This window comes from Eptesicus fuscus, chromosome 3 (genome assembly GCF_027574615.1).
Source record: "Eptesicus fuscus isolate TK198812 chromosome 3, DD_ASM_mEF_20220401, whole genome shotgun sequence".
Classification (NCBI taxonomy): domain Eukaryota; kingdom Metazoa; phylum Chordata; class Mammalia; order Chiroptera; family Vespertilionidae; genus Eptesicus; species Eptesicus fuscus.
In genome coordinates this window covers 42778326-42803629 of record NC_072475.1, presented here as the reverse complement: position 1 = coordinate 42803629, position 25304 = coordinate 42778326, and the positions used below count along the sequence as shown (strand labels likewise).

The 25304-nt window shown below is 56.7% G+C and overlaps 2 protein-coding genes across 2 annotated transcripts; one reads left to right on the top strand and one right to left on the bottom strand.

Annotated features, from left to right (window-relative positions):
• Positions 1 to 863: 863 nt before the first annotated feature.
• CLCN2 (chloride voltage-gated channel 2) lies at positions 864 to 16477 on the top strand. The gene is made up of 24 exons (XM_028133960.2): positions 864 to 935; positions 3208 to 3364; positions 3512 to 3643; positions 3996 to 4124; positions 4213 to 4346; positions 4453 to 4530; positions 4612 to 4690; positions 4805 to 4930; positions 5029 to 5113; positions 5202 to 5303; positions 6487 to 6571; positions 6709 to 6864; positions 7718 to 7787; positions 8022 to 8132; positions 8354 to 8567; positions 8854 to 8987; positions 9202 to 9374; positions 9489 to 9603; positions 9827 to 9900; positions 10120 to 10179; positions 10329 to 10367; positions 10543 to 10647; positions 15758 to 15844; positions 15974 to 16477. Exons 1-24 carry the CDS (start codon positions 864 to 866, stop codon positions 16166 to 16168), a joined length of 2712 nt encoding a protein of 903 aa, XP_027989761.2. The 3' UTR covers positions 16169 to 16477.
• Positions 16478 to 16520: 43 nt separating this feature from the next.
• FAM131A (family with sequence similarity 131 member A) lies at positions 16521 to 23338 on the bottom strand. Its single transcript, XM_008157537.3, has 6 exons — positions 23251 to 23338; positions 22453 to 22601; positions 20256 to 20349; positions 19837 to 20019; positions 19541 to 19657; positions 16521 to 18184 (listed from the first exon to the last, which is right to left on the bottom strand). Exons 1-6 carry the CDS (start codon positions 23336 to 23338, stop codon positions 17712 to 17714), a joined length of 1104 nt encoding a protein of 367 aa, XP_008155759.2. The 3' UTR covers positions 16521 to 17711.
• Positions 23339 to 25304: the final 1966 nt, after the last annotated feature.

Genomic DNA, 25304 nt, shown 5'->3' with positions numbered 1-25304 from the left:
CTCTGTCCCTCCACGCCCGCCTCCAGGAGCGCGCTCTCCCGCACCTAGACCTCCCTTCCTTCGGGCCTCACTGCCCCCCCCCCCCCCCCGCTCCCTCGGCCCAGCCCCGCACACCCCGCAGTCCAGAGTGCTCCAGGTGCACCTCCCCGGGGAAGCCGCGAGAAAGGGGAGGAAGGGAAGGGATGAGAGAGACCCAGGGCCTCAACTCCGAGCATTGCCCCCCACCCCACCCTACCCCCCTATTCCTGGACTCAGTGCTCCCCTCCGAGCCCCCGCAGGTTTGCTTCTCACTCCAGACGGAGCAGCGGCGTATCTGAGCTGCTGGTCCCTCCGGAGAAGCAAGAGAGGGAACCACTTCCGAGAGAGAGACGGGGCCGCAAGAGCCTGATGCGGACGGCGCCGCCGGCCCCGGTCCCGGCTCTCCGACCCCGGCGTCTCCGGTCTCTCCCGCTCGGCTCGGGCACCGGGAGCTGCAGACCCAGCCCGCCCCTCCACGTGCCAGCGGACCCGCCCCCGCTCGGGCACCCGGCGCCCCGCTCAGCCCCCCGCCTCCGCAGAGAGGGGGGCGCGGGCTCGCGCGTCCCCAGCGCCCCCTACCGCCTCTGCCTCGCCTAGGAGGCGGCCCCCACGCAGACCCCGGCCGGGCTGGGCCGGCCCCCGCCAATGGGCCGGCGGGCGGGGCAGCACCGTGGGCGCCGCCCTCGGCCCGCCCGCCGAGGAGGGGACGCGAGCGGGAGGCTCTCTGCACTCGGCCGCCCGGGCTGCGGGGACGGGACGGGTGTCGGCGCGGGCTCCGCGGGCGGGGAGCCGAGTCCAGGCCAGAGCCCGAGCCGCGGCGGGAGGCCGGAGGGCTGTGCGCGGAGATGGCGGCCGGAGCGGCCGCGGCGGCGGAGGAAGGGATGGAGCCGCGGGCGCTGCAGTACGAGCAGACCCTGGTGAGTGAAGCCGAGCCGAGCTCTGAGGAGTGCGCTCCGGACCGCTGCTCCCGGCTCCCCTCGGAAGCGCGAGGACCGGGGACCTACCCGAGCCCCGCCCCAGCCTTCTGAGCTGGGGAAACTGAGGCTCGAGGGCCTGAGAGGTTGGAGGGCCTTATAAGGGACAGGCTGCATGCAGGTTTCTGGCCGAGGCTGGGGCCTGCAGAGGACAAGATCAGGTGCTTGTCCGAGGTGTCCTTCCCATTACCTCTCCCCACCAACGCACCACGTTCTCTTTGCTCCTCCCCCTGACCACCTGGACCCAAGTCTCAGCACCCCACTACCCCTCCCCAGCACCGCTCACACCCGTTGAACTTTATCTGTCCACACCTCTATCTCCACCACCAGTCATTCTCTCTGTCCCCAGTACGTGCATTTTACTGTGCTAGACACAGAAACAAGAGGGTGTAGAAAGATGGTCAAACCCAGCCCCCAATACTGGCAGGAACCCCTGCGTCTATTCTTTGGGGTAAAAAAAAAAAAAAGGTGGCCTGCTGCGCTGGGGGACAGGAACTTAAGCGGGGATGGGTCAAGCAGGAATGGGTGTGGGAATTGGGACCTTTGTCCATGCTTACTCTGAGTATCCAGCCCCTACCCACCCCAGGGGTGTCCCTTGACCTCATTAGAAGCAGGGGGTCCTGGGGTTCTGAGCTGACGTGTGGCCACCACTCTAACTAGTGTTTGAGAAGCCTTTTGCCCTTCCTTATGTCACTGGGGTGGGGGGCCCAAACTCTAGGGAAGGGCTCCTTCATAAACAGCTGGTCCTGGAATTTGCCCAGGAAGGAGGCAGGGAGGGAACCTCTCCAGGAGGAGGGAGCCCCTGGCTGTAATTGAGGCTGGGAGGTGCCCAGTTCAGAGAGGGAATGACCGGATGGAACAGGATGACAGGGAGAGGTGACAGGGGTGGGGGTGGAGCGAGGGTATAGGGTTGAGCCTTCACATAGGGTGGGAGGTGTCTGTCCATCTGCACAAGCCAAGAACGAGGGGGGGGGGGGGGCATTGGTCTAGGAAGCCAGGCACCTGGCCCCGAAACGGTGTCTATCAGTTGCACCAGCCCAGCCCCATCCCCTGCGCCTGGGCTTTATCTCTGGTGTGAGTTCTCAGGGTCACGCTCTCTCCCGGGCACTCTCTGCTCCAGGCTCTCCCCCTTCTCCTTCCGATCCCTTTGTCTTTTTCTCACAGGCTCACCTCCCACTCTGACATTGTGTCGGCCTGTTTATACTCTACTTTGTTTCTCTCCTTCCTCCTCCCTTCTTCTCCCTCTTCTCTGCTCCTCCCCAGTCCTCTCTTCCCTCCCCACCTTTCCTCTCTCTGGTCTCTCTCCTCTCTCTCTCTCTCTCTCTCTCTCTCTCTCTCTCTCTCTGTCTTTCCCTCCCTCACCACCACCACCACCCCAGTCCCAACAGGAGCCCTTTGTGTCTCGAAGCTCTGCGGGTGGCAGCCGGAATCTACTCCTCCCCACCCCTCAACACATGCCCAGCTGGGCAGGTCTAGCCATAGCTCGGAGACTCCCCGGTCCCATCACCCCAGCATCATAGCCCAGCCATCAGCTTCTGCTGTCCCCCAACCTACCACTGGGCTCAGGGCAGCTCCAGGGTGGGCTGAGGCCACCAAGTACTCCCCACCCACCCGAGAGACTTTCCACTCCCAGCTGGTCTGGCAGGCTGGGGCGGGGGGAGGGGTGCGGGGGAGAGAATAGGGACAAGGGGATTAGGATGGGAGGAAGGGGTACAGCTGACTCGGTCACAGGCCAGAGGCCCAGCGGGAACGTGATAAGGATTGAGGCCCCGCCTGTTCCTAGACCCAACTCAGCTGCCCCCAGCTCCTTGAGGATCTTATTGTTACCCGTGTGCCCTTGACCATCCCTTATTCTCTGACCTTCCCTCCTCCCACGTTCAGAGCTGTAGGTTTTTCCAGCGCTCCTCTGGGGCTTCCCTCCCACTCCTCCTCAGCGCTACCCTCCCCCAGGCAGCGCTGTGAGAAGAGGACTGATTATTCTGCCACCCCCAGCGCTGTGTCCCTGTACCTTGGCAGTCCCCATCACTCCGGCAGGACAGCTCCCACAGTCTGCAATGTGCATTGTTCCCACACCCCGAGCCAAAGTGGGACCTGTGGGTTCAAGAGGGGATATATAATCTGGGGGCTGGGAGAAGGGGAGCGGAGACCCCAGGGCCCTCCCGGAATCCCCTCTCAGCCACGCAGAGCTGCTAACCCTGTCTTCCCCATTGCTCAGATGTATGGCCGGTACACTCAGGACCTCGGGGCTTTTGCCAAAGAGGAGGCTGCTCGGATCCGCCTGGCAGGGCCCAAGCCCTGGAGGAGCCCGCTGTCCCCTCCGGCTCCCCTAGAGCTCCTCGAATACGGACAGAGCCGTTGCGCCCGGTGCCGCAGTGAGACTTGGGTTGGGCAGGGGATCTGGCTGTGCTGTACTGGGGGGACAGAGGCCATTCATTAGAGCTGCCCCTTGGGGGTTGGGGGGGGCAGGGGTAGGAGCCCTTTGGTGCCAGCCCCCCCATTGTTTCCTTCCCTGCCCCCAGTCTGTTCCGTACGCTGTCATAAGTTCCTAGTATCCAGGGTCGGTGAAGACTGGATCTTCCTGGTCCTGCTGGGTCTCGTCATGGCGCTGGTCAGCTGGGCCATGGACTATGCCATTGCCGCCTGCCTGCAGGGTGAGGACAAGGGCTGGCAGGGGAGGGCTGGGAAACGCCACCCTGCGTCCTCCATGCCAAACTTGTCGAGGTATCTTGGCTACTTGGCCGCCTGAGGGCCTACCTTCAGACATAATCACTGCCACCTCCCATCCGCCGTGACTTCTCGCCTCCCCTCTCCAACTGCCCCTCTTACCTACAATGATCTCTCCCCCCCCCCCACGAAGGCCTGTAGGACCCCCTCCCTGCCCCTGTGCCTGGGCTCTGTATGGTGTTCCCTGGGACAGCCTCTCCTATCCATGTGGCCCAGCGGCCAGGCCAGGCGGGGACTGGGTGTGCCCCACGGGCCCCGCAGCACCGCCTCTCCCCACAGCTCAGCAGTGGATGTCTCGAGGCTTGAACACCAGCCTCTTGCTCCAGTACCTGGCCTGGGTCACCTATCCTGTCGTCCTCATCACTTTCTCAGCTGGATTCACACAGATCCTGGCTCCCCAGGCTGTCGGTACAGCGGGGAGAGAAGGGAAGGGCGGAGGTGGGGCCTCCTGAACCAGGCCCATCACATTACTCTCCTGGGGCTGCCCACCCTCCAGGGTCCGGCATCCCCGAGATGAAGACCATCTTGCGGGGCGTGGTGCTAAAGGAATACCTCACCCTCAAGACCTTTGTCGCGAAGGTCATCGGGCTGACCTGTGCTCTGGGCAGTGGGATGCCCCTGGGCAAAGAGGTAACTGCGGGCTGGGGAAGAAAGGAGTCCCTCCCAGTGGAGGAGGAAGCCAGGCCGGGGTCAGGGCGTGCGGCTTCCCCTCTCACCTCCGGACCCCCTCCCCCAGGGCCCCTTTGTACATATCGCAAGCATGTGTGCTGCGCTGCTCAGCAAGTTCCTCTCCCTCTTCGGGGGCATCTATGAGGTGAGGGGTGCCCTGGAGGAGGGCAGAGGAGAGGGGTGTGCTCTGAGCCCAGCTGACTCCCCGGTCCACCGCTCCCGCCAGAATGAATCACGGAACACGGAGATGCTGGCCGCTGCCTGCGCCGTGGGAGTGGGCTGCTGCTTTGCAGCTCCTATCGGAGGTAGGTGGCCAGTCCGGCCCCCAGCCCTGCCCTGGGCCTTACCTTCTCATCGGCCCTGAGTCCTGGCCCCGGCCCCGGCCCCGGCCTGAAGTGGCGCTCCCCGGCCCCTCGCAGGTGTCTTGTTCAGCATTGAGGTCACCTCCACCTTCTTCGCGGTGCGCAACTATTGGCGGGGCTTCTTTGCTGCCACCTTCAGTGCCTTCATCTTCCGGGTCTTGGCCGTCTGGAACCGCGATGAAGGTGGGGGCTCCTGGGGGGGTGCGGGGAGCCCCTGAGATGGCTCAGGCGGGGCCCTCGACGCTACGCCTGCCTCCCTCTGCGACTCTGCCTTCCCCCAGAGACTATCACTGCCCTCTTCAAAACCCGGTTCCGGCTCGACTTCCCCTTTGACCTCCAGGAGCTGCCAGCCTTTGCTGTCATCGGGTGAGGAGCTGTGGGAGCTGGGGCGGTGGGAGGGGAGGAGGTAAAAGAGGGAAGACCCCTCTTGCAATGATGCTTCTTCCCTCCCCAGTATTGCCAGTGGCTTTGGGGGGGCGCTCTTTGTCTACCTGAACCGGAAGATTGTCCAGGTGATGCGGAAGCAGAAAACCATCAACCGCTTCCTCATGAAAAAGTGGGTTGGCTTTGGGCGTGTGCGGGTCACAGTGCGGTGGGGGGGGAGGGGGGGGCGCGTTTACAGGTGAGCTGGCATATAGTGGCCCAGTCAAAAACGGGGCACTCCAGCCCTGGCCAGTTTGCTCAGTGGTTAGAGTGTCGGCCCAAGGACCAAAGGGCTGAGAGTTCAATTCCGGGTCAAGGGCACATACCTCAGTTTCGAGTTCGATCCCCAGCCCAAGTCAGGGCACATGCGGGAGGCAACCAATTGATGTGTCTCTCTCACATCGATGATTCTTCTCTATCTCTCCCCCTCCTCCCTTCCCTTCACTCTCTCTAAAATAATCAATGGGGGGAAATATCCTCAGGTGATAATTAAAAAAAAAAAAAAATAGGCACTCCATTGAGAAAATCAGCCAGTGGTGTTTTCCTGGTGGGTTGACCAGTTTGGCTCTTACATGAATTACCTGAAAACTGGCACTTTTGACTTTGCAGTCAGTAGCAGAGGGCACTTAGGTCAAAGACGAAGACCTCCTAGCCCTGGGCCTGGCGCCGACAGCAGTGCTCCCTGGAGAGTAGATGAGCCTTTGTTTCCTCCAGGGAAGCATGGAGATGGGCAAGACTTTTTTTTTAATCTCCAGAGCACAGCTCTAAGTTGTGACCTGAGGACTGGGAGGGGGAAGCCCGAGACGTGACTTTTGTTGGGACTAACGTCCTTCAGGGGAAGGGCAGCCGACTGAGCCTGCTCCCTGTGGCTCCTTCAGTCAACTTCATAAGTGACCCCCGCCTCTCTTCCCCTAACACTGACCTTCAGCCTACGTCACCGCAGAGAAACAGACAGAGCCAGAACCTCTTTCCTCTCGCGCAGAGCCCTTCAGCTAGGCCTGCTGAGGGCAAAGGAAGGAGACACAGCTCCGAGGTGTCCCGCAGGGAGCTGGGGGGTGGACTTTCTGCCATTGCTGCCCGCCTAGGGAGTTTGGAGCCAACAGAAAGTCGTTGGGGCTCGTGATAACCCCAGTGGCCACCACCCCCCGGGCCGTCACCTCGTGGACAGCCAAGGGGACCTTCTCTGGGAACTGGGTGCTTCTATGTAAGAGCTAAGGCTCTGCCGCCACCTCAGCCCTGAGGTGCGCGAGGGCCCCAGCCGCTCCCCCGTAGCCAGTGCACCGCCGTGTTTGATGCTGTGAAACCCACATCTCTAGACGCCTGCTCTTCCCGGCTCTCGTGACCCTGCTCATCTCCACGCTGACCTTCCCCCCTGGCTTGGGACAGTTCATGGCTGGACAGGTAACCCCCGGCAGAACCGGAACGTATGCTTTCCGTTGGGATGCACCCCTCCTAAAGCCAACAGCCCCTGCTCTCCTACGGGCCCCGTCCCTTCATCCTGTGTGTTCCCCAGCCTGAGGCACCCTTTTCCCCTATAGCTGTCCCAGAAAGAGACGCTGGTCACCCTGTTTGACAACCGGACATGGGTCCGCCAGGGCCTGGTGGAGGAGTTAGAGCCTCCCGGGACTGCACAGGCCTGGAGCCCGCCACGTGCCAATGTCTTCCTCACCCTGGTCATCTTCATTCTCATGAAGGTGGGGCTCCTTACAAATGTACAGCTGATGCTTACACGGGCTTATTAGGTGCCAGGCACTGTTCTCGGCACTTTCCACGTATTAACTCCTTTAAGCCTTACAACAGCGCTATGGAAAGGTACTGTTAGTCTCCCTAATGGAGATGGGCATTCAAGCCCGGCCAGTGTGGTTCAGTGGTTGAGCATCGACCCATGAACCAAGAGGTTACTGATTTGATTCCCTGTCAGGATGGTCAGGGCACATGCCCGGGTTGCTGGCCGATCCCTAGTAGGGGGCATGCAGGAGGCAGCCAATCGATGTTTCTCTCCCATCGATATTTCTCTCTCTCTATCCCTCTCCCTTCCTCTCTAAAAATCAATAAAATTTTTTTTAAAAAAAGAGCCCTAGCCAGTTTGGCTCAGTGGATAGAGCGTCAGCCTGTGGACTGAAGGGTTCCTGGTTTGATTCTAGTCAGGGGCACATGCCTGGGTTGCGGGCTCGGTCCCCAGTGGGGGGCATGCAGGCGGTAGCCAGTCAGTGATTCTCATCATTGATGTTTCTATCTCTTCCTCTCCCTTCCTCTCTAAAATCAATTAAAAAAAAAAAAAAGATGAGAAGTTGAGACATAAAGGGATCATAATTGGCCCAACATCACATAGCTAGTGGCAAAGTGAGAATTTAAACTCACGCCATCTGGTTCTGGAGAATTTAAACCCAAGCCATCTGGTTCTGGAGTCCTTCATCCCTGGGGAATTCTGGGATAGCTGGTAAATCTACATTTACCTGATAAGCAATGGGAGTCCTTGGGGTGGAGCTGGGGGCTCCCTGGAGCCAGGTGGCACTTCTACCTGTTTGAACTGCCTTCCGCCTACAGTTCTGGATGTCTGCACTGGCCACCACTATCCCAGTACCCTGTGGGGCCTTCATGCCTGTCTTCGTCATTGGTGAGTCCTCAGTTGCCTGTTTTCCCTTCCCACCTTCTGGCTACCCCCTGGCCATACCCTCACTGCCCGGGAGTGGGTTTTGGTCCAGCCCTGTCCCAGTGCCCACCCCCAAAGGACTGTCCCCTGCACTGAATGACCCACTGGCCCCTCCCCCACCCTCTGACCCTCTCTCTTCCTAGCGTTCCCACCCTCCCCCTCCACTACCTATTTCTCTTCCCACCCCACTCCCTGAAGGAGCAGCATTTGGGCGTCTGGTGGGCGAAAGCATGGCCGCCTGGTTCCCAGATGGGATTCACACGGACAGCAGCACCTATCGGATTGTGCCTGGGGGCTATGCAGTGGTGGGTGAGTGCTCCAGTTCCCCACAGGTCCTGGAAAACCCCTGGTAGGGCCACAGGGTCTGAGGCTCTGGTGCCCCCTGCTGGCAGAAACCAGGCTTCCTCCAAATGCAGAAACCCAATTCTCAAAACTGTCCTGGGCAGCCCTGAGGGTACCATGGGACTGTCCCCAGGTGGGAAGGGCCACCTGGTCCCTGGGCACCCTGAGGCTAAAGGTGGCTTCCCTAGGAGCGGCTGCACTGGCAGGAGCAGTGACACACACGGTGTCCACGGCTGTGATCGTGTTTGAGCTCACAGGCCAGATCGCCCACATCCTGCCCGTCATGATCGCCGTCATCCTGGCCAATGCTGTTGCCCAGAGCCTACAGCCCTCACTCTACGACAGCATCATCCGAATCAAGAAACTGCCTTATCTGCCTGAGCTGGGCTGGGGCCGCCACCAGTATGGAGGGCCGGGCAACCAAGGGGTTATGGGTGAGGGGCAGAAGGTGACCTAGGACCCCCTCACACCCACCTCCAGCAGCGTCCACAGTCAGTGAAGCTGGGAGACCAGCCACCTTGCTCCCTCCTGCCCAGAGCTCCCCTTGTCCATACCCTGGCAGGGACTACTCCTTGGCCTTTAGTCCTTGTCCCCATGGGCTCTGGGGCCTTCCTTATGGCCCTGCTGGTGGTGCTCCGGCTGTCCTCCCCATGCTCCCCACAAACCAAGTGCCTCTCTCTGCCCCCAGGCAGTACCGGGTGCGAGTGGAGGACATCATGGTGCGAGATGTTCCCCATGTGGCCCTCAGCTGCACCTTCCGGGACCTGCGGTTGGCACTGCACAGGACCAAGGGCCGCATGTTGGCCCTAGTTGAGTCCTCGGGTGAGACCAGCAAGGAGCCAGGAGCTATGAGCCTCTCCCAGGGTCGCTGCTCAGGAAGGGGGAGGGAACAGGAAGAGCCAGCATTTGCCAGGCAGGGCTTTCCCCCTGGTGTGTGGCCTGTGTCCAAGGCCCCACTCTGAGTGCGGGAGAAGGTTGGGGGTGGGGAGGAGGGCCTCACTATCGGCTCCTGAGTCCTCCCACCTGCTCTGTTCAGAGTCGATGATCCTCCTGGGCTCCATTGAGCGCTCACAGGTGGTGGCACTGCTGGGGGCCCAGCTAAGCCCAGCCCGCCGGCGGCAGCACATGCAGGAGCGGAGAGCTGCCCAGACTCCTCCGCCCCCCGATCAGGAGAGTCCCCCCAGCCCTGAGACCTCAGTCCGCTTCCAGGTGAGGGAAGGCCCTGCAGTCACACACACCTCCTCCTAACTGCGTGGACTGATCAGGAGGGCGACCTAGCGGTATCCTGGGGCCACCGCCTCACCAGCCCCTTTGCCTGTGCAGGTGAGCACAGAGGACCCGGGCTTCCCTGCAGCCCGGGGGGAGACTCACAAGCCCCTGAAGCCCGCTCTCAAGAGGGCGTCCAGCAACTCCATGAGCCTCAGGGAGAGTCCCCCAGGTGAGCCCAGCACCCACCAGCACCTCCCTCCACTCGCCCACAGAGCCGGAGCCCGGCCTCTGAGACCACACAAGGGCCCCTGCGCACCTTTTAGCTGGGGCACATCCCAGCGAAGAGGCTGCCCGAATGGACCGGGGGTAGAACCAGGATGCCTCGCCCCTTGCCCTCCTCCCCTCTCCCCCAAAGATGACATTGCCCCAGGGCCTTGTGTTTGGGAACACAGGGAACGTGGAGCAGGCTGGCATCGCCCTCAGGAGCCTCTTCTGTGGCAGTCCACCCGCCGAGGCTGCTTCAGAGGTGAGTGGCTGGAGCCTCTCCGTCTAGCTCAACCTCTAATGCTGAGATAACCTCTCCAGTAGCCCTGTAGCACCTGCTTCCATTCTCCCTGCCCTTCTGCCCTCCTGGATGCCAGCTCTGTCCTTGCAATGCACCCTTCCCCCCGGCTCCACCACTCTTCTCACCTCCCTCCTCCCTATAACGTCAATTCCTCTTCTCTCCCTGTCGGCTCTAACCAAGGTGGAGAAGTCGGAATCCTGTGACAAGCGCAAGCTGAAGCGGGTCCGAATTTCCCTGGCAGTAAGTGCTCACTTCTTTCTGCAGCTCAGGAGCACTCGACAGGGCAGGCCAGGGTCTAGGTGATAAACCTCCCCCAGTGCGGGGGGGAGTGGGGGGGATGTACCCCCTTTCCCCAGCCCCAGCTGCCAGCCTCCCTCCCTCTCTCCTAGAGCGACTCAGACCTGGAAAGTGAAATGACCCCTGAGGAGGTAAGGTGTGACTGGACTCTGGACTCTGTTTCTTCCGGGATGTGTTCAGTCATCATCTTGGCTTCTGTCCCCATGGGAGGGACCACGGGGTAGGAAAAGGGGCAGGCCAGCTTTCGGGGAGGTGAGGGCCGCTGGTGGCACCTTCTGCCTAACCCTCCCAGTCTCATACCCTCAGATTCTGGAGTGGGAGGAGCAGCAACTAGATGAACCTGTCAACTTCAGCGACTGCAAAATTGACCCTGCCCCCTTCCAGCTGGTGGAGCGGACCTCATTGCACAAGGTAGGGCCAGCAACCTGGGGCTGGCCTGGGTGGGGGTCTAGGTCCTCCCACAAGTTTGGGCTCAAGCCAGTGGGCAAAAAAAGGGACAGCGGAGAGCGGGCTCTGTGCTGAGCTGTTTTTCAAACACGTTGCTTCACAGGATGGGAGGCCAGGTGCGGGGTCCCCTTAGCCTCTTCCTGCCTGCGGCGGAATCAGGCATCATTTTTCCTCTTCTCAGCCTTGCCCCCCCAGGGAACTCTGGACCAAAGCAGCAACAAAGACCCGGCTCAAGCTGGGTGGGAGCCAGGAGGCCAGGCTAGGGTCAGAGCTAGGGGGGAGGCTGCCAGCTCCCAACAAGGCTGATACACCCACACTGAAAAAGAAAGGGTGAGAAACAGGCAGGAAAAGAAAATCTCATAAACAAGCCAACAAACATCCAAGTAGGGCTGGGGACACTGCAGAGAAGAGATAAACAAAGATGAGAAACGCCCAGTGGGGGGCTTGGAATGTCAGACCCCAGAAAGTCTCAGTTAATGTAGGCCAAAGGAAAACGGGAAAGGACGCAGGAAGATAGCTCAGCAGAAGGGCAAGACCAGCCTGCAGAAATGGGGAGAAAACGTGAGTGCGGACAGGTTGGTGATGGGCGAGGCTGACATTAGAGAACAGGGCTCTCTGGGGAGGACTGCCTTGGGCTCATCACTGGGCGCCTTCAGGCTTCTCAGTGAAGGTGGGGAGTGCAGGCACACCCAGACACCTGTTCTAGCTGAATCGTTAGATTTAATGTGCAAACCTCTGTTGTGTGGGGGCCGGGGCCAGTGGGGGAGCATTCCCAAGGTCTGCAGTTTGGACAGCGAACTTAGATGCAAGCTGTGCCTCAAAGCCAGTTTAGTGCAGACAAGCAGGGGCCCTGGCAGGGAACAAAAGAGAAACAAAAAAGCAAAAAAAAATGTATTAAAGGAACTTATAAGCCTTTGGGTAAAGACCGCTGATCAAAGTGAGTGAGGAACTGCAGTGCAGTTGCAAGAAAAAAAGGAGAAAGGCCCGAGAATAATACATTTGGCTTTTATTTGAAGCAGGGGTGGGGAACCTTTTCGCTGCCAAGGCCCATTGGGATATTTATTTATAACATCATCCGTGGGCCGTACAAAATTATCAGCTGTTTATATATTAGCCTGCTATGTTCGGCCAAACGTTTAATCAGTTCACCCCAATGCCTTGGCAGGGCCAGACCAAATGATTTTGCGGACTTTATACGGCCCACGGGCTGGATGTCCCCCACCCTGATTTGAAGCCTTCCTTCCCAAGACCACTAAAGCTTCTCCATCATCTCACTTAGTTCTCAGACGTCACAGAAAGATGCTGCTGCTGCTGACATTCTATTAGTGCCTGCTGAGTCTCAGGCACTGGGCTAAGCTGTTCACATGTTTTATTTCATCCTCACAACCACGGTGTAAGATAGATAGTGTGATTACTCCAGTTTTTATGGATGGGGACATTGAAATTCAAAGAAGTTAAGCAGTTTGGCCAAGATCACATAGCCAGTAAGTAGCAAAATCCAAGATTGACCCAAAAGCCTGTGGTTTGAACCATTTTGATACATGGGGAAACTGAGGCAGTGAGGTCACTTGCCTCAGTCAGTATAGCAGAGTCAGGCCGAGAGCCCAGATTTCCTGGCCCCAGGCCCAGTATTCTTTCAGCGGGCCACGCTGTCCCTCTCCCTTTCAATTCACTGTTCCCAAGCCCAAGAAATGCAGGCTCTCCAATGAACTCCCTGGTGTCTAATTAAATTAAAATGAAAAAGAACAAAGTAGGTGTTTGTTACAAACTTTAAAAAAAAATCAGAGGAAGAGAAACCTTTGAGGAACCGACTACCAAAAGTACAAAGAACTGGAAGTGATAAGAACATAAGATTAGAATTCAAAATGTCCTTGCAGGCCCGAGGAGTCTATAAGTAGTAGCTCAATTAAGTTCAGGAGGGGAACATCCAGAGGGGCAAGGGAATACACGAGACTATTTAGGAGCCTGTGCAACCGGAGATCACCATATCAGCTAAGTCCCGCATTCATTCAGAGGCCACCTACCCAGAAGCAGTGAGTGGAGGTGGGGGAGGAAGTAGAGTGCCAACACTGGGTCAGACTGGCTGAACCTAATCCTCATTCCGCCCAGTGCTGGCTAGCTGTGTAACCTTGTCAAATTTCTTAGCTTCTCTGTGCTTCATTTCCTTATCTGTAAAATGGGGTACTAAGATAGTACCTACACCACAGGGTTTTCTGAGGATTATGGGAGGTCATACATGTGAGCCACTTAGAAAAGTACCTGGCACATAGTAAGTATTCAATATATTTTAGAAATTACTACTAATTATGCTTAGAGGTGAAAAATAGGGGGCTTTAAGAGATGGTGTAATGAAGGAAGTGTGCAAGAAATTAATATTTTCAGAATAGGATGAGTGATTTAGGTGAGGCTGGAAGCTGGAGAGTCTGGTGGAATCTGAGAATAGAAAGACAGGCTGAGGTGGGCTTGAAAAGGGTCCTATAGGCCATTCTGGGGAGTCTGGGCTCTAACTCGAGTTTGAGAAAGCTGATAGGATGGTAATTCTTGGATAGAAGGGAGGCAGAAAGGATAACCCATTAAGATGTTATAGTCCCATCCTGGCCGGTGTGCTAAGTGGTTACGAGCATCAGCCTGCACACCAAAGTGTCTCAGGTTCATTTCCAGTGAAGGGCACATACCTGGATTGCAGGTTTGACCCCCGGCCCCAGTCAGGGCAAGTGTGGGAGGCAGCCAATCGATGTGCCTCTCTCACATCTATGTTTCTCTCTCTCTCTCTCTCTCTCTCCATATATATATACACACACACACACATATATATACATACACACACACTAGAGGCCTGGTGCAGAAAATTCATGCATGGGGGTGGGGGTCCCTCAGCCCGACCTGTACCCTCTCCAATCCGGGAACCCTCAGGGGATGTCTGACTGCTGGTTTAGGCCCGATCCCTGCAGGCAGTTGGACATCCCTCTCGCAATCCGGGACCGTTGGCTCCTAACTGCTCACCTGCCTGCCCGCCTGATCGCCCCTAACTGCCCTCCCCTGCCTGCCTGGTTGCCCCTAACTGCCCTCCCCTGCTGTGGCCTGATCGCCCCTAACCACCTCTGCCTCGGCCCCCACCACTGTGGCTTTGTCCAGAAGGATGCCTGGAAGATGTCCGGTCTAATTAGCATATTACCCTTTTATTAGTATAGATATCCTTCCCTCCTTCCCATCCTATGTAAAAGCAATGGAAAAATATCCTCAGGTGATAATTAACCAAAAAAAAAATAAAAAAGATGTTACAGTCCCATCCTGATCAGGATGGTGAGGAAGTCAGGAAGAATTGCCAGGATGTTTAGGAGGTAAATCATCAGTAAGGCTTGGTGACTCCCCAGGACAAGTGGTTTGCAAATCCAAAAGGCATATAACCTATCAGAAGCTCACTCTGATTAGGATTGTGGAAAATTCAGGGGAACGAATTAATAGGATCCTTGAGAGAGGATGAGATGGATTATTAAACATAAGAAGACAAATCCAAGGGATTATTAGTACAGGAAATCTTTTTTTAAATTTATATATATATTATTTCAGAGAGGAAAGGAGAGAGAGAGAGCAATAGAAATATCAATGATGAGAGAGAACTGTTGATCGGCTGCCTCCTACACACCCCACACTGAGGATTGAGCCCACAACCTGGACATGTGCCCTGACCAGGAATCGAACTGTGACCTCCTGGTTCATAGGTTGACGCTCAACCACTGAGCCACACCAGCCGGGCAATACAGGAAATCTTATTAAGATATGTTTCCCAATGAAATCAAATGAGGAAATTAAAGATAACTTGTAGCATGTAGGATTCAAGGGACTTGCTAAAGAATGGCAGTTAAGACATTTATTAAAGGAACACAGAAAAACTTATGCTAAAACTAAATTTCCACCTCCTTTTATAAGTACTGTCATGCCTTAGAAGGAGGAAATTAGGAAAGTTCAGGAAGTTCTTTCCTAAAGAATTCAGCAGCTGTACAAGAAAACATTTTTAAAGTGTTAAGATCATTACAATGATTTCTGAGTAGCTGGTACTCAAGAAGCTGGGATAGTAATGCCCATTTCAATTCAAGCATTAAGCCAAGAGGCTTACAAGTAAACTATAAACAGTGTGATAACTGATAGGCCAAAAATTCCAGGAACTGCTGAGTCAGTAGAGTGTTTTTTCAAGACATCTGGCCCAAGAAAATCCACTTGGAGCACAAGGGGAACTAGCTGACAATTTCTGAACCCTGGGTGATTACATTGGAAAGCTTGGGGGAAGGGTCCAAAGCAAGAAAAACATGGGGGTTGGGGGATACTATTGTCCATTGCACCGTAAGCTACATGTCAACAAGACCTGGGATGCTCTGGGCCCTAGAAAAGGCAAACTGTGAGAGACATACAGAGTGCTGCAGGCCAATACTGGGGGGGTCGGAGCCAGGGTGAGGGATACCTTACATGTTCAGCCAGCTGAGGGCAAAGGGGAAGCATGTGTCAGCCACCCAGGTGGAGTAAGAGGAACAGGATTCAGGGCCAGGACCGCTAAGGGGGGGTGTGGAACTTTCCTCCTGGATATATCCATGACTAATCGGACATCCGCATAGTGCCTCCTCCTAGAGGGTACTGAAAAGTGGCCTGGAGCTGCTGGGCCACTTCTTCCTGATGACCCCCAGCAAGTCACTGCACCACTGAGCCTCATGCGGCCTGTCCTGTAGAATGGGTGTCAGACTTCTCAGGACAGTGCTAAAGTTAAACACTAATTAATGTAAGGCTTAGCTAGGTGCCTGGCCAATCATTAGGTGTCATATATGAACAGTTGTTCTCATCCATTCTCCTTGCTAACATGGGATAAAGAATCCTTCCTCTGTCTGTTTCCCATCCATATGAAGATTCTCACTATCAAGTTTCTGAAGACTGGTTGTACAATCTCATACTTTTCCCTCCATTTGGCCTTCCCCCTCCCCCACCACCTGTAGCACCCCCTCTATCCTGCCCCCAACCCAACACCTCCTCCTGGGCCCCTCTCCCCTGGTGCATAAAGTCCAGTGTTTTTCTCCCCACCCTGTAGACTCACACCATCTTCTCGCTCCTGGGAGTGGACCATGCTTATGTCACCAGTATTGGCAGACTCATTGGGATCGTTACCCTGAAGGAGGTAAGATGATAGTGGCTGTCAACGCCACTTCCACTTCCAAAAAGGCATGGAAGCTTATGTCCAGCCACCTGGAGGGAACGGCTGGTGAGTATGAGCAGGGAGCCCAGACTGACCCTCTCACCTTTCCAGCTCCGGAAAGCTATTGAGGGCTCCGTCACAGCACAGGGCGTGAAAGTCCGGCCACCCCTCGCCAGCTTCCGTGACAGTGCCACCAGCAGCAGTGACACAGAGACGACCGAGGTGCATGCACTCTGGGGGCCCCGCTCCCGCCACAGCCTCCCTGGGGAGGGCAGCCCTTCTGACAGCGATGACAAGTGCCAGTGAATTCCTCTGCAGGCAGCCTGGGGTGGCAGTGGCCTTGCTGTCCGCCCGGATCCTACAGCTCTCCTGTCCCTTCTGCCGTGGGAAAGCAGGAGGCAGCTACAGCCAAAGGTTGGGGCCCCAGCCCCCACTTCCAGACCAGGGGCACCAGCTTCTTCCAGTTCCTCCTACTTGGAATCTGACACAGCACCCACCTGCAAGTGTTCCAAGGGCAGGAAGATCAGCACTGCCCTGGCGGGGTGGGGATGGGGCGGGGTACGTGACCCCTGCTGCCCCTTTGAGGGGGAAAGGGGTAGAACTAAGATGGGTTTATACTGGAACCTCCAATGACCAGATGTATATAGAGATTTACAAAGATTTTTATATTAATTTAATAAAACAAATTCTTAAATAGAACAAAATAAACACCTAATGAGCCACTTATATAGAGAATGCTTGTGCCCATCACCTCGTGTTCTTACCTTGGGCCCTCCTGCCTGCCAAAGCCTACAAGGCCTGAAATCTGTAGCCACCTGCACCCCGTGGCCATAAAACTCCAGAGCCTGCTGTCCACGGAGTGTAGGATCTGCAGAGGCCTCCACTGCTTGGCCATCAACACCCTGGCTGCCCCCAGTACTGTAGCTCTGGCCTTTCCTTCAGACAAAAAGGCACTGCCCTCTTTCCTCCCCAAGGAGAGGCACTCCCTTGGCACAATTCCTGCCCTGCTCAGGGCCACCCGTGTGGCCCCCTGGTGGCCCTCTCTGGAAGAACATAGAAGTCACATCTCTGTAGCAACCAGAGCCATGTCCTCTTCCAACTCCACCCTGCAGCAACCTGGTGGGCTGGGAGCCACGGGGCCCCTGCCCACACCTCCTACAAGGGACTGGGAAAGCGCCCAGCCCCCTTCAGGGTGGCCAGGAAAAGGGTGGGGGTACATGCTTTCATCATTCCAATGCCTCCCAGAGAAGATCCGACTGAAAGAACAGACCAAAACCCCTCTTTCTTTAGAAAAAAGGTTTAGAGACAATGGAGAGGTGTAGCACAGGATGAGCCCAGCTGGGAAAGGGACCCTGGGGGACGGCTCAATCCGTAGGCTCCCTGGGTAGGGGTGATTCTATCAAGCACTGTACATGGACTTGGAGGTGAGGAGAGAAGCAGAGGAGAGAGGCAGGGGGAGGGGCAGGGGAGGCCGGGCTCCCTCCCATTCAATCCCACGTAGCCCAGTCATAACTGCCCCCTCAGAGGTTCACATCACCAGAGGAGGAAATATGTGGCGTTTTTGATTTAAGAACATGAACATCACTCTGCCACTGCTGTAGCCATGCCCCAGGGGCCCCGGGCAACCCCCGGCAAGCCCCAGGAGTGGGGGCTGGACATGCGCCCCCAGCCTGGTCCCTGCCTCCTCTCTAGACACTTTCATGCAAAACACACAATGAGGAGTGAGTGCTCCCAGGAGCCCCCCAAGGCTTTGGAGCTCTGCTGGAAGCCTCAAGCCCACAACTGGGCACAGAGGCTGTGCCCCCCGCAGCGGCCAGGGGACACGTGCCGCCGCCAGGCATGGTTTGCGTCACTGTTCCTCGGGCTCCACCTCATCCTCCTCTAAGGACACCACCCCAGAAGAAGCCACGTCAGAGGCTTGCCGCCGGCGCTCCCAGCTGCCCACCGGTGGGCAGAGTGGCTGGCAGTCCTCGCAGGGGGCCGGCTCCACCTCGGCGGGGGAAAGGCAGGACTCTGTGAGGGGCGAGTTGTAGAGCGAGTCCTGGGCCTCCGGCGGGCCCAGGCTGCGGAAGGCACTTTCCCGGCTGGGGGGCAGTTTGGCAAGAAGCAGCTCTTCACCCAGCAGCTGGGAGGCCAGGTGGGCCGGGGAGCCCAGCAGCCCGTCCTCCAGGCTGCACAGACTAGAGCACAGGGTCTCTGGGGACACTGTCTGCGAGCAGTCGCTCTCAGGCTCCACGGAGCCCTGGCGCACAGGCCGGGAAAATCGGTGGCCAGTGAAGAGGTCCTGGAGGTGGGGTCCCAGGGGCAGCTGCCCAGCCATGTCTGTCGGGGAGAGAAAAGAAGGTAACCCTGCTAGCCCCGTCTCAATTGGCCAACCTGGAAGCCACATCTCCGCACTCTCCCTTGGTACGGCTCTAGGGATGGTGGGTAGGACCTGGGAAACTTTAGGCAAGTCACTTAACCTCTCTGCCTCAGTTTCCTTAATGGTGAATTGGGGATTCTTATATACCTACCTTCCAGGGTTGCTGAGAGAACAGTCTGGCACACAGTAAGAAAGCAATAAATGCAGGGATACCTACATGTCCCATGCAGGTTGTTCACTGCCCAAGGGGAGTGTGTCCAAGGCAGTAAGTGAAATTCAGACCACACTCTGCTCACCAAGCAGCATGCCCTGGCATGGGGCTGTGCCCACCAGGAAAAGGAGAACTTTTTTCAAATTTGCACAATGATTCTGCACGGGCTAGTAGTGGCCTTGGATAAATGTAGCTATTTTCATTATGCCAGGGGTCAAAGCAGGCCTGGAACTCAATCAAACAAGAACATTGTGGCCCGGGTCTGTCTTTGTCTCCGTCAGCCCAATCAGTCCTCTCCGGACCACAGCGGCAGTCTCAAAGCTGCTTTAATGTATTGCCCACTTCAGAGAATGTTAATTAGCTAACGGGATGGGGCATGTGGACGCAATCTTCAAAGACAAAGGGGTGGAAGGGGGATGGTGGTCTGGGAGGCTTGAGCCCAGAAGCTACAGAGAAAGTCAGCCATTTGGTCCCGAGAATGGAAGATGAAAGGAGGGCCTTGCACAGCTGCACAGCCCCACAGGGTCCCTTCTGCAAGTACCAGCGGAGAGAAAGCCCACTAGCCTGGAATGCGAGGATGCTAAGCTGGAGCCAAGCAGCCCTGTGGGCAGTCCAGGCTCAGCAAGCTTCCTGTCTGCCTGGGCCACAGCCCAGGAGGTGCTGTGGCTGCTGCACTATGTATCTGTGCTGCCTCGGCCAGCCAGGAGGCTGTCTTGAGAGGACTTTCAGAGGCAAGGCACGGCAGACCCTCCCAGAGACAACATGGTTGCACAGAAGGTGCTGGCGAGATCTCCGGCCTTTCTTTTTTCTTTTTTTTTTCTTTTTTTTTTTTTTGAGGACTGCAAGGCTCAACTGCATCGATGGGCAGAGAAAGGAACTACTCCATTTCCACCTGCTGACTGCCCACCCACGAGAGTGGACAGCCCTCCTTAACTATAGCTAAGGAAAGTCGAGCATTACCTGGACAGAGTCTGCCTCTCTCCGCTCTCCTTCCAAAGGCTGAGGACATTCTGGATCTCCCCTTCCAAAGGCTGAGCTCTGAATCAGAGGGCCTATCAGGCAGTTCCACCCCAGTTGGCAGTACTAGTATAGAATGTCCCCTCACCTGAGTCAGTTCCCCCAGCAAAGTCCTCATCATAGGATTCATCGGTCGAGTCCTCACCATCCACTGAAGACCATGCCCGGAGCTTGGCTTCTGCAATGGCAAATTGCTCAGCCACTCCTGTTGGGGAAGACATGGAATTCATTAGCAGAAGTGAGCTAAGGTTAGGGCTCAGCTTGGAGACAGGAGAGGGAAGACACATGGGTGTGGAAACACTCCAAACCCCACATCAGGCCCAAGGAGATGAGAGAGAATATCCCTATGACAAATGTGTGGCTGATTCTCTTTCTGTCACTCACCTGCCGCAAAGCGAGCCTCTTGCTCACCCTCACTGAGATCCGAATAGGAGGAAAAGGCTGATTCCAAGGCAGCAGGAGAGTCGCTTGGCTTGCTCCAGCCCTTCCATTCAATAAGGTGAGCCACTCGACCCTGGGCCATGGCAGTGGGCTTGGTCACGTGGTCCTTCACCACCTGGGAAATACCTGGAGGTGGGGCAGAGTCAGAAAGCCTGGTAAGAGCATGGGTCAGGGAGCATCTGGGAGGGAAGTGTAAGGGTGGTGGTAGTGAAGGTCCACATGTGCCGTTGGCTGGGCAGGGGGCAGGGATTCACCTGAGAAAGAGAGGAAAAGGGAGATAGCAGCAGGAGCTCACAGGATACAATCCCCAAGGGCATGTAAGAAAGGTCCAAATAGCCACAGGCATGGGAAGGGGTTCATACCATGCAGGGAGGATCTGGCCAGTGCAGCGATCTCCTGGATAGTTAGGGCTCTCCGGGACTTGGGCAGCATCGCGACTGTGTCTCCAACATTCACCTTGGGTGACAGAATCAGAGGGTGAGTGCTCCTCTGACAGCAGTGTCCTCCCACATGCCCGTACCCCACCCAAGGCATCAAGTGGATATGGGAGCTGGGAAGAGATGACAGGGCAACACATGTTTCCCAAAGGCTGCTGGGATATGTAAGAAGGTAAGAAGCCAGGACCAGCAAATTATGTCCCCCCAGGAAGCAATGGAGACGTGGGCAGGCCCAAAGGAGCAGAACTATAGCCAACCCTCTGCCTTCCAAGCTCCCAGAGAAGAAGACAGTTCTGGAAGAACCATGGAGTAGGGTCTTTGAGAAAAGAGGAAAGGAAGAGGATATAACATCCAGGTCCCCTTCCTTTTACCCCTCTTCTCCTCTGTCTTTAGACCCACATTCTAGCTGTTTCTGGAGCCTATCACAGCCACAAACTCAGGATGACCAAAAACAAACCCAACACCTTCTCCTCCATATCTGGCCCTTACTTTGCATCATCCCACCATTCTCCTGTTCAGCCTGGCTCCAAACCTCAGCGTTACCATCAACTCTCCCATAAGCTTTCCTTACGCATATCTGTTGTTAAGATCTAACGATTCCATCGCCAACTGCCTCTAATACTACCCTCATCCTTTGCAAATGCTCCTTGCCCAGATTAGCAGAGTGGTAGTCCCCCAAGCTCCTCAGACTCCATGCTATGTTCTCAGCCTCCTATGTTGTGTAAGTGTTCTCCTTCCCCCTTTCCATGTCTGGCTGGCTCTTTCTCATCTTCTGGGTCTTGGCTGAAACATCACTCCCTCAGAGAAGGCTTCCTGCCCACCCTCCCAGTTGCCCACCCTCCCTCTGTAGTCCGGAACAAGTCACCATCCTCCATCAATGTATCTCAAGTGCGTAATTATGGTCTATTTTATGTGTTTCCTTATTTCTTGTTGGTCTCCCTCACTGGTCTTAAGCTCTTTCAGAAATTCGGTCTCTTTTGGTCACTGCTGCATGCCAGGGTTTAGCACAATGCCTGGCACAGAGCAATCTCTCAAAATACACAGGCCGAATGAACAAGGCAATGTATAAATGTACACAATATTCCTGGGGTGCAACTGGTCACAACATGTCCTTATTTAAAATCTTTCCTGGGCCCCTTCACTGTCCAATGAAGTGCAAGCTCACAGCCAGGCACTGAAGGACTCCGCGAGGCCCTGCCTCCTACCAGGCCTGCTTGGAATCCACCACTGATCTCCTCTGTCCAGTAAAACCCCATTTCTCACTTTCCCTGTCAGCAGGCAGCCTCCTGCCTTCCTCCAGGCAAAGAAACCCAGCTTTTCCCTGGGCAAAGAATGCCATCTTTGCCTGACAAATGCTCCCTGCCATTCAAGGCCTGACTCAAGTGCCACCTCCTATTGTGTTTCCAGTCGTTTTCCCACCCTTGCATCTCTCCTGAGGGATCTCAGGATGGCAGGGCCTGAGTCTGATTCACCTGGGTTCCTACCTCCACCCTGCACCTGGCTCTGTGCTCCTTGGCAAGCCCAGGCAAATGTTTCCCTCAACAAATGAATGAAGTCAGAGATACAGGCACCCTCCCTGGCATTGCCTAGCTCTACTCCATCAGTTCCCACCCCTCACAAGAGGGGCTCCACCTGCCCCTTGACCTCAGGCCCACCCCCTCTGTCCCTCCCCTTCAGTACCTGGCTGACAGGGCCCCCAGGGTGCGCCGGTAGCCTCTGGCCAGGCCTGGAGGGAGGAGCACCTGCTGGGTGTTTCCTGGCTCGCTCTCCCTCCCTCCCCTCATTCCCCCCAGCCGCCACCATCAGTGCCAGCACTCCGCGCAGCTGCGGCCCAGGCCCAGAGAAAAGGTGTATGTCTCCCTGGCAACCCATCACCATGCAACAGGGTCTCCAGGGATATGGCCCGGGATGCGCTGACGTCAGCGCCGAAGGCGCGAGCAGCCCGCCCGCCGACGCTGGCAAGGCGCCGAGCAGAGCAGACCGGTGGGGGCGGCCTTACTGCCGGCCGGATAGCGCCTCCGCGCTCAGGCAAAGGCAGCCAGAAACGGGCTGGCGAGGGATACAGATCCCCTTCATGTGGATACGGTTCCCCCACCCGCTCCCAACACCTGGGGCCCAGCACCTCTGGCAAGTCCTGACTGTCCACGGAGGAAGAGGAAGGGCGAGAGGACCGGCTCCAGCCTCGGAGGGTTCGAGCAGATCCCAAGGAAGAGAGAGAGAGGCCCCGAGGAAGCTCGATCCACTCCACAGCCCACGCGGGGTCCGAGGCCACTGAGGGGTGGGGGAAACGCTGTTCAGCTGGGCTCCCACTTCTGCCAAGATCCCCCTCCTTTTCATCCGGTGTTGCCACATCCTCCTCCTCGCCTTTCCCCACCTCCCAGAACATCAGCAACCACCTGGTGTTCCCACAACTCTGAAAGCTCCTATCCCACTACCCCTAACCTTCCGGCTCCTTTTGTGGCCATTTTGTGGCAGCCACTGACCACCTTCCTCCACTGGATATATTTTGCCATCAAAACCCTCGGGATGAAACCTAAACTTTGATACATTCTGAATCTTCTCTGGTTTCTCGGCCTACCGATTCCTCTTGGAAAGCACACCTCATTCATCCTTCCACCGCCATCACCGGCCCCCTCTCCACCACCATCTTGGGCCCTTTGCAGGCTTGCTGCCTTCCTTCTCTTGGTTCCTCTCGCCAGGCTCAGCTTTACTCTTCTTCTCTATCAAGCCCATGATTTTTTCCTTCGTCCCAGTCCCCTAAGGCTGTTTCCTGATGGCCTGTCTGGCCCCAGCCTGGCTGTTCCTGTTTCAGCCTGGTTCCCAATATCTAAGCCAAAGTAATTTTCCTCTTGCCACCTGAACACCCTACTCCTCAGGTTCCCGTCACCTCCCAGATCACATCTACAGTCCCTGGTCTCACCTCTGCGACTTGTCTGACAAGTCCATCGTCCTCCAGGCCCTTCACGCTGCCAAAGAAACATTTTGCCCAGCACAGAAATCATAGGCATGCTGGCTGTATTGATGCAGAGAAGCAAAAGCCCAGAACTGCTCCAGGCTCAGCTCCCAGTTCTATTCCTATTTTGGTTCCGGATGTTGAGCCATTCTCCTCCCCACTTGGAACCTGTTCCTAGTCACATAAGGAAAGTGTTCCTGTCTCATGGCTTTGAGGAGGTGGGTGTGCCAGGGGCCCAGCCAAGCTCTGTAAGGCTCAGCTAGCTGAGGCTCTTCCCCTAGGCAGTGCCAACAGGCAATGTATATCACAACTGACCTTTAGCTGGAGCAGCCGTCTCTGTCCCTGGGCCTCATCCAGCTGGTGGTTCCCAGAAATGCTACCAACCAGAAGACAGACACAAGGTTACAGGCCATCCCTGGCCCTAGCTGGTACCTAACCCTGAAGTCAGCCAAACTCTCCCCTGACTACAAGAGGAATGACTTCCTGAACTCCAAGCGTTACAGGGCCAGAGAGGTCAGAGCAGCTTTATGCTTCTCAGCTTCAAACGCTGAGGCTAATTTGGTACTACAAATCCCAGAATTCCTCATGGGAACCCAAGGAAAGTACAAATCTGAGTCTTGGTTCCAAAGAACCTCAAGTACCAACCACACAAAGGCCTGTGTGACTGACCACCTATGCTGAAACCCAGGACCCATCAGAAACCTAGCCCTCAACATCTTAAGTTCCTACCTGGCCTTAGGCTTGGCGAAATCCATGACACTGAAGTAGAGTGGCCAACCACAGATGCACAGGACTAAGACCAGGCCCCAGCATGCACCATCCAGGGGAACCAAGGCAAGGGTCAGCAGTTGTGGGTAGACCTGATGGCCTCCCTTTAGGCTCCTGTTTCCCTCCACAGGGTAGGGTGATTTGTTGTTATTGTTGAGAGTGGGGGAAGGGAACTAAAAGAGTTATAAGAGGTGAGAGGTGATCAGGTGCACACAGGTGCCCCAAGTTGGGTCTCAGTCCCGTTCATCAACCATCTGACCCTGAAGTGGGGAGTAAAGGTTTAATTAAAAATTCCCTGGTAGGGTACTTGGCCAGCGTTTGCAGGCTTAAGGAGATTGGGGCTCAGATAAGAGAGGTAGGTTCCCAGGATAGGGCCATTCCCAGGACAGCAAGAAGAGAGGTGTGGGAAGGGGTGGTGGTGGTGGTGATGAGTATATGTGGGTGGACAAGGACAGTCTCCATGGGCTGGAGAGGATTTACTAACCCCTCCCCAGGCCATGCGCCTCCTGCCACCCTCAGCGGTGGGAATCCGGGCGGAAAGACACAAGTCTACCCTGCAGAGCCCAGAAGCAGGCAGGCCAAGGGACCGAACCCAAGTTGATTCAGCCCTCTCCCCGCTCAGGCCTGCTCCGCTCCCTCCTCTAGCCTGGCCCGCCTCCCTGGTGCAGGCTCCTCCCTCTCCCGACGCTGGCCCCTTCCTCAAGGCCCCGACCCACCCGCTCACCGCAACCGGACTCCCCAACCAGTGCCCGGCCTCTGCCTCTTACCCTGACCCGCTGGGCTCCGAGGGCCGATACAGCCCATGGCCGGGAACCCAGGCACGCTAGCCCGCGCTCGGGACCCGGGCCATCGGCTTGCAGAGGGTCGGGCCGCGGCCGCCACCAGGGAGGGGAAAACCCGTCAGGGGAGGGGGGTGGGAACCGCGCATCCGCCACCGCTCCCGGGAGAGGGAACCGGTCCGCTGACGTCAACGCGGGGGCGTGGCCATCGCGTCACCACCTAAAGTGAGCAGGCGGGCGGGGCCGAGCCGGCGTCAGGGCCACGCAGGGCAGGGGTATGGAAAAAGCTTGTCCTCTGCTCCCAGGCCCAACCATGGAAGGACCCCTTAAGGCAGATGGCGCAGGGGAGGGGAGTCGACGTGTCTTGTTGTCTTGGCGAGAATTCATTGGACCAGGCTGCCAGTAGCATGTATGGGGCCATAGGACCTCACTGCATCCAACCGCCTCATTTTATTGATGAGCCCTTATAACCAG

Coding starts and splice junctions, on each gene's coding strand:
- CLCN2 (XM_028133960.2), top strand. CDS start 864: ATGGCGGCCGGAGCGGCCGCGGCGGCGGAGGAAGGGATGGAGCCGCGG. Junction 6,865..7,717: donor TCATCTTCATTCTCATGAAG/GTGGGGCTCCTT, acceptor TTCCGCCTACAG/TTCTGGATGTCTGCACTGGC. Junction 7,788..8,021: donor CATGCCTGTCTTCGTCATTG/GTGAGTCCTCAG, acceptor CACTCCCTGAAG/GAGCAGCATTTGGGCGTCTG.
- FAM131A (XM_008157537.3), bottom strand. CDS start 23,338: ATGCCTATGATTTCTGTGCTGGGCAAAATGTTTCTTTGGCAGCGTGAA. Junction 19,658..19,836: donor AGAGGCTCGCTTTGCGGCAG/GTGAGTGACAGA, acceptor CTTCCCCAACAG/GAGTGGCTGAGCAATTTGCC. Junction 18,185..19,540: donor TGCTGGGGGAACTGACTCAG/GTGAGGGGACAT, acceptor TCTCCCCGACAG/ACATGGCTGGGCAGCTGCCC.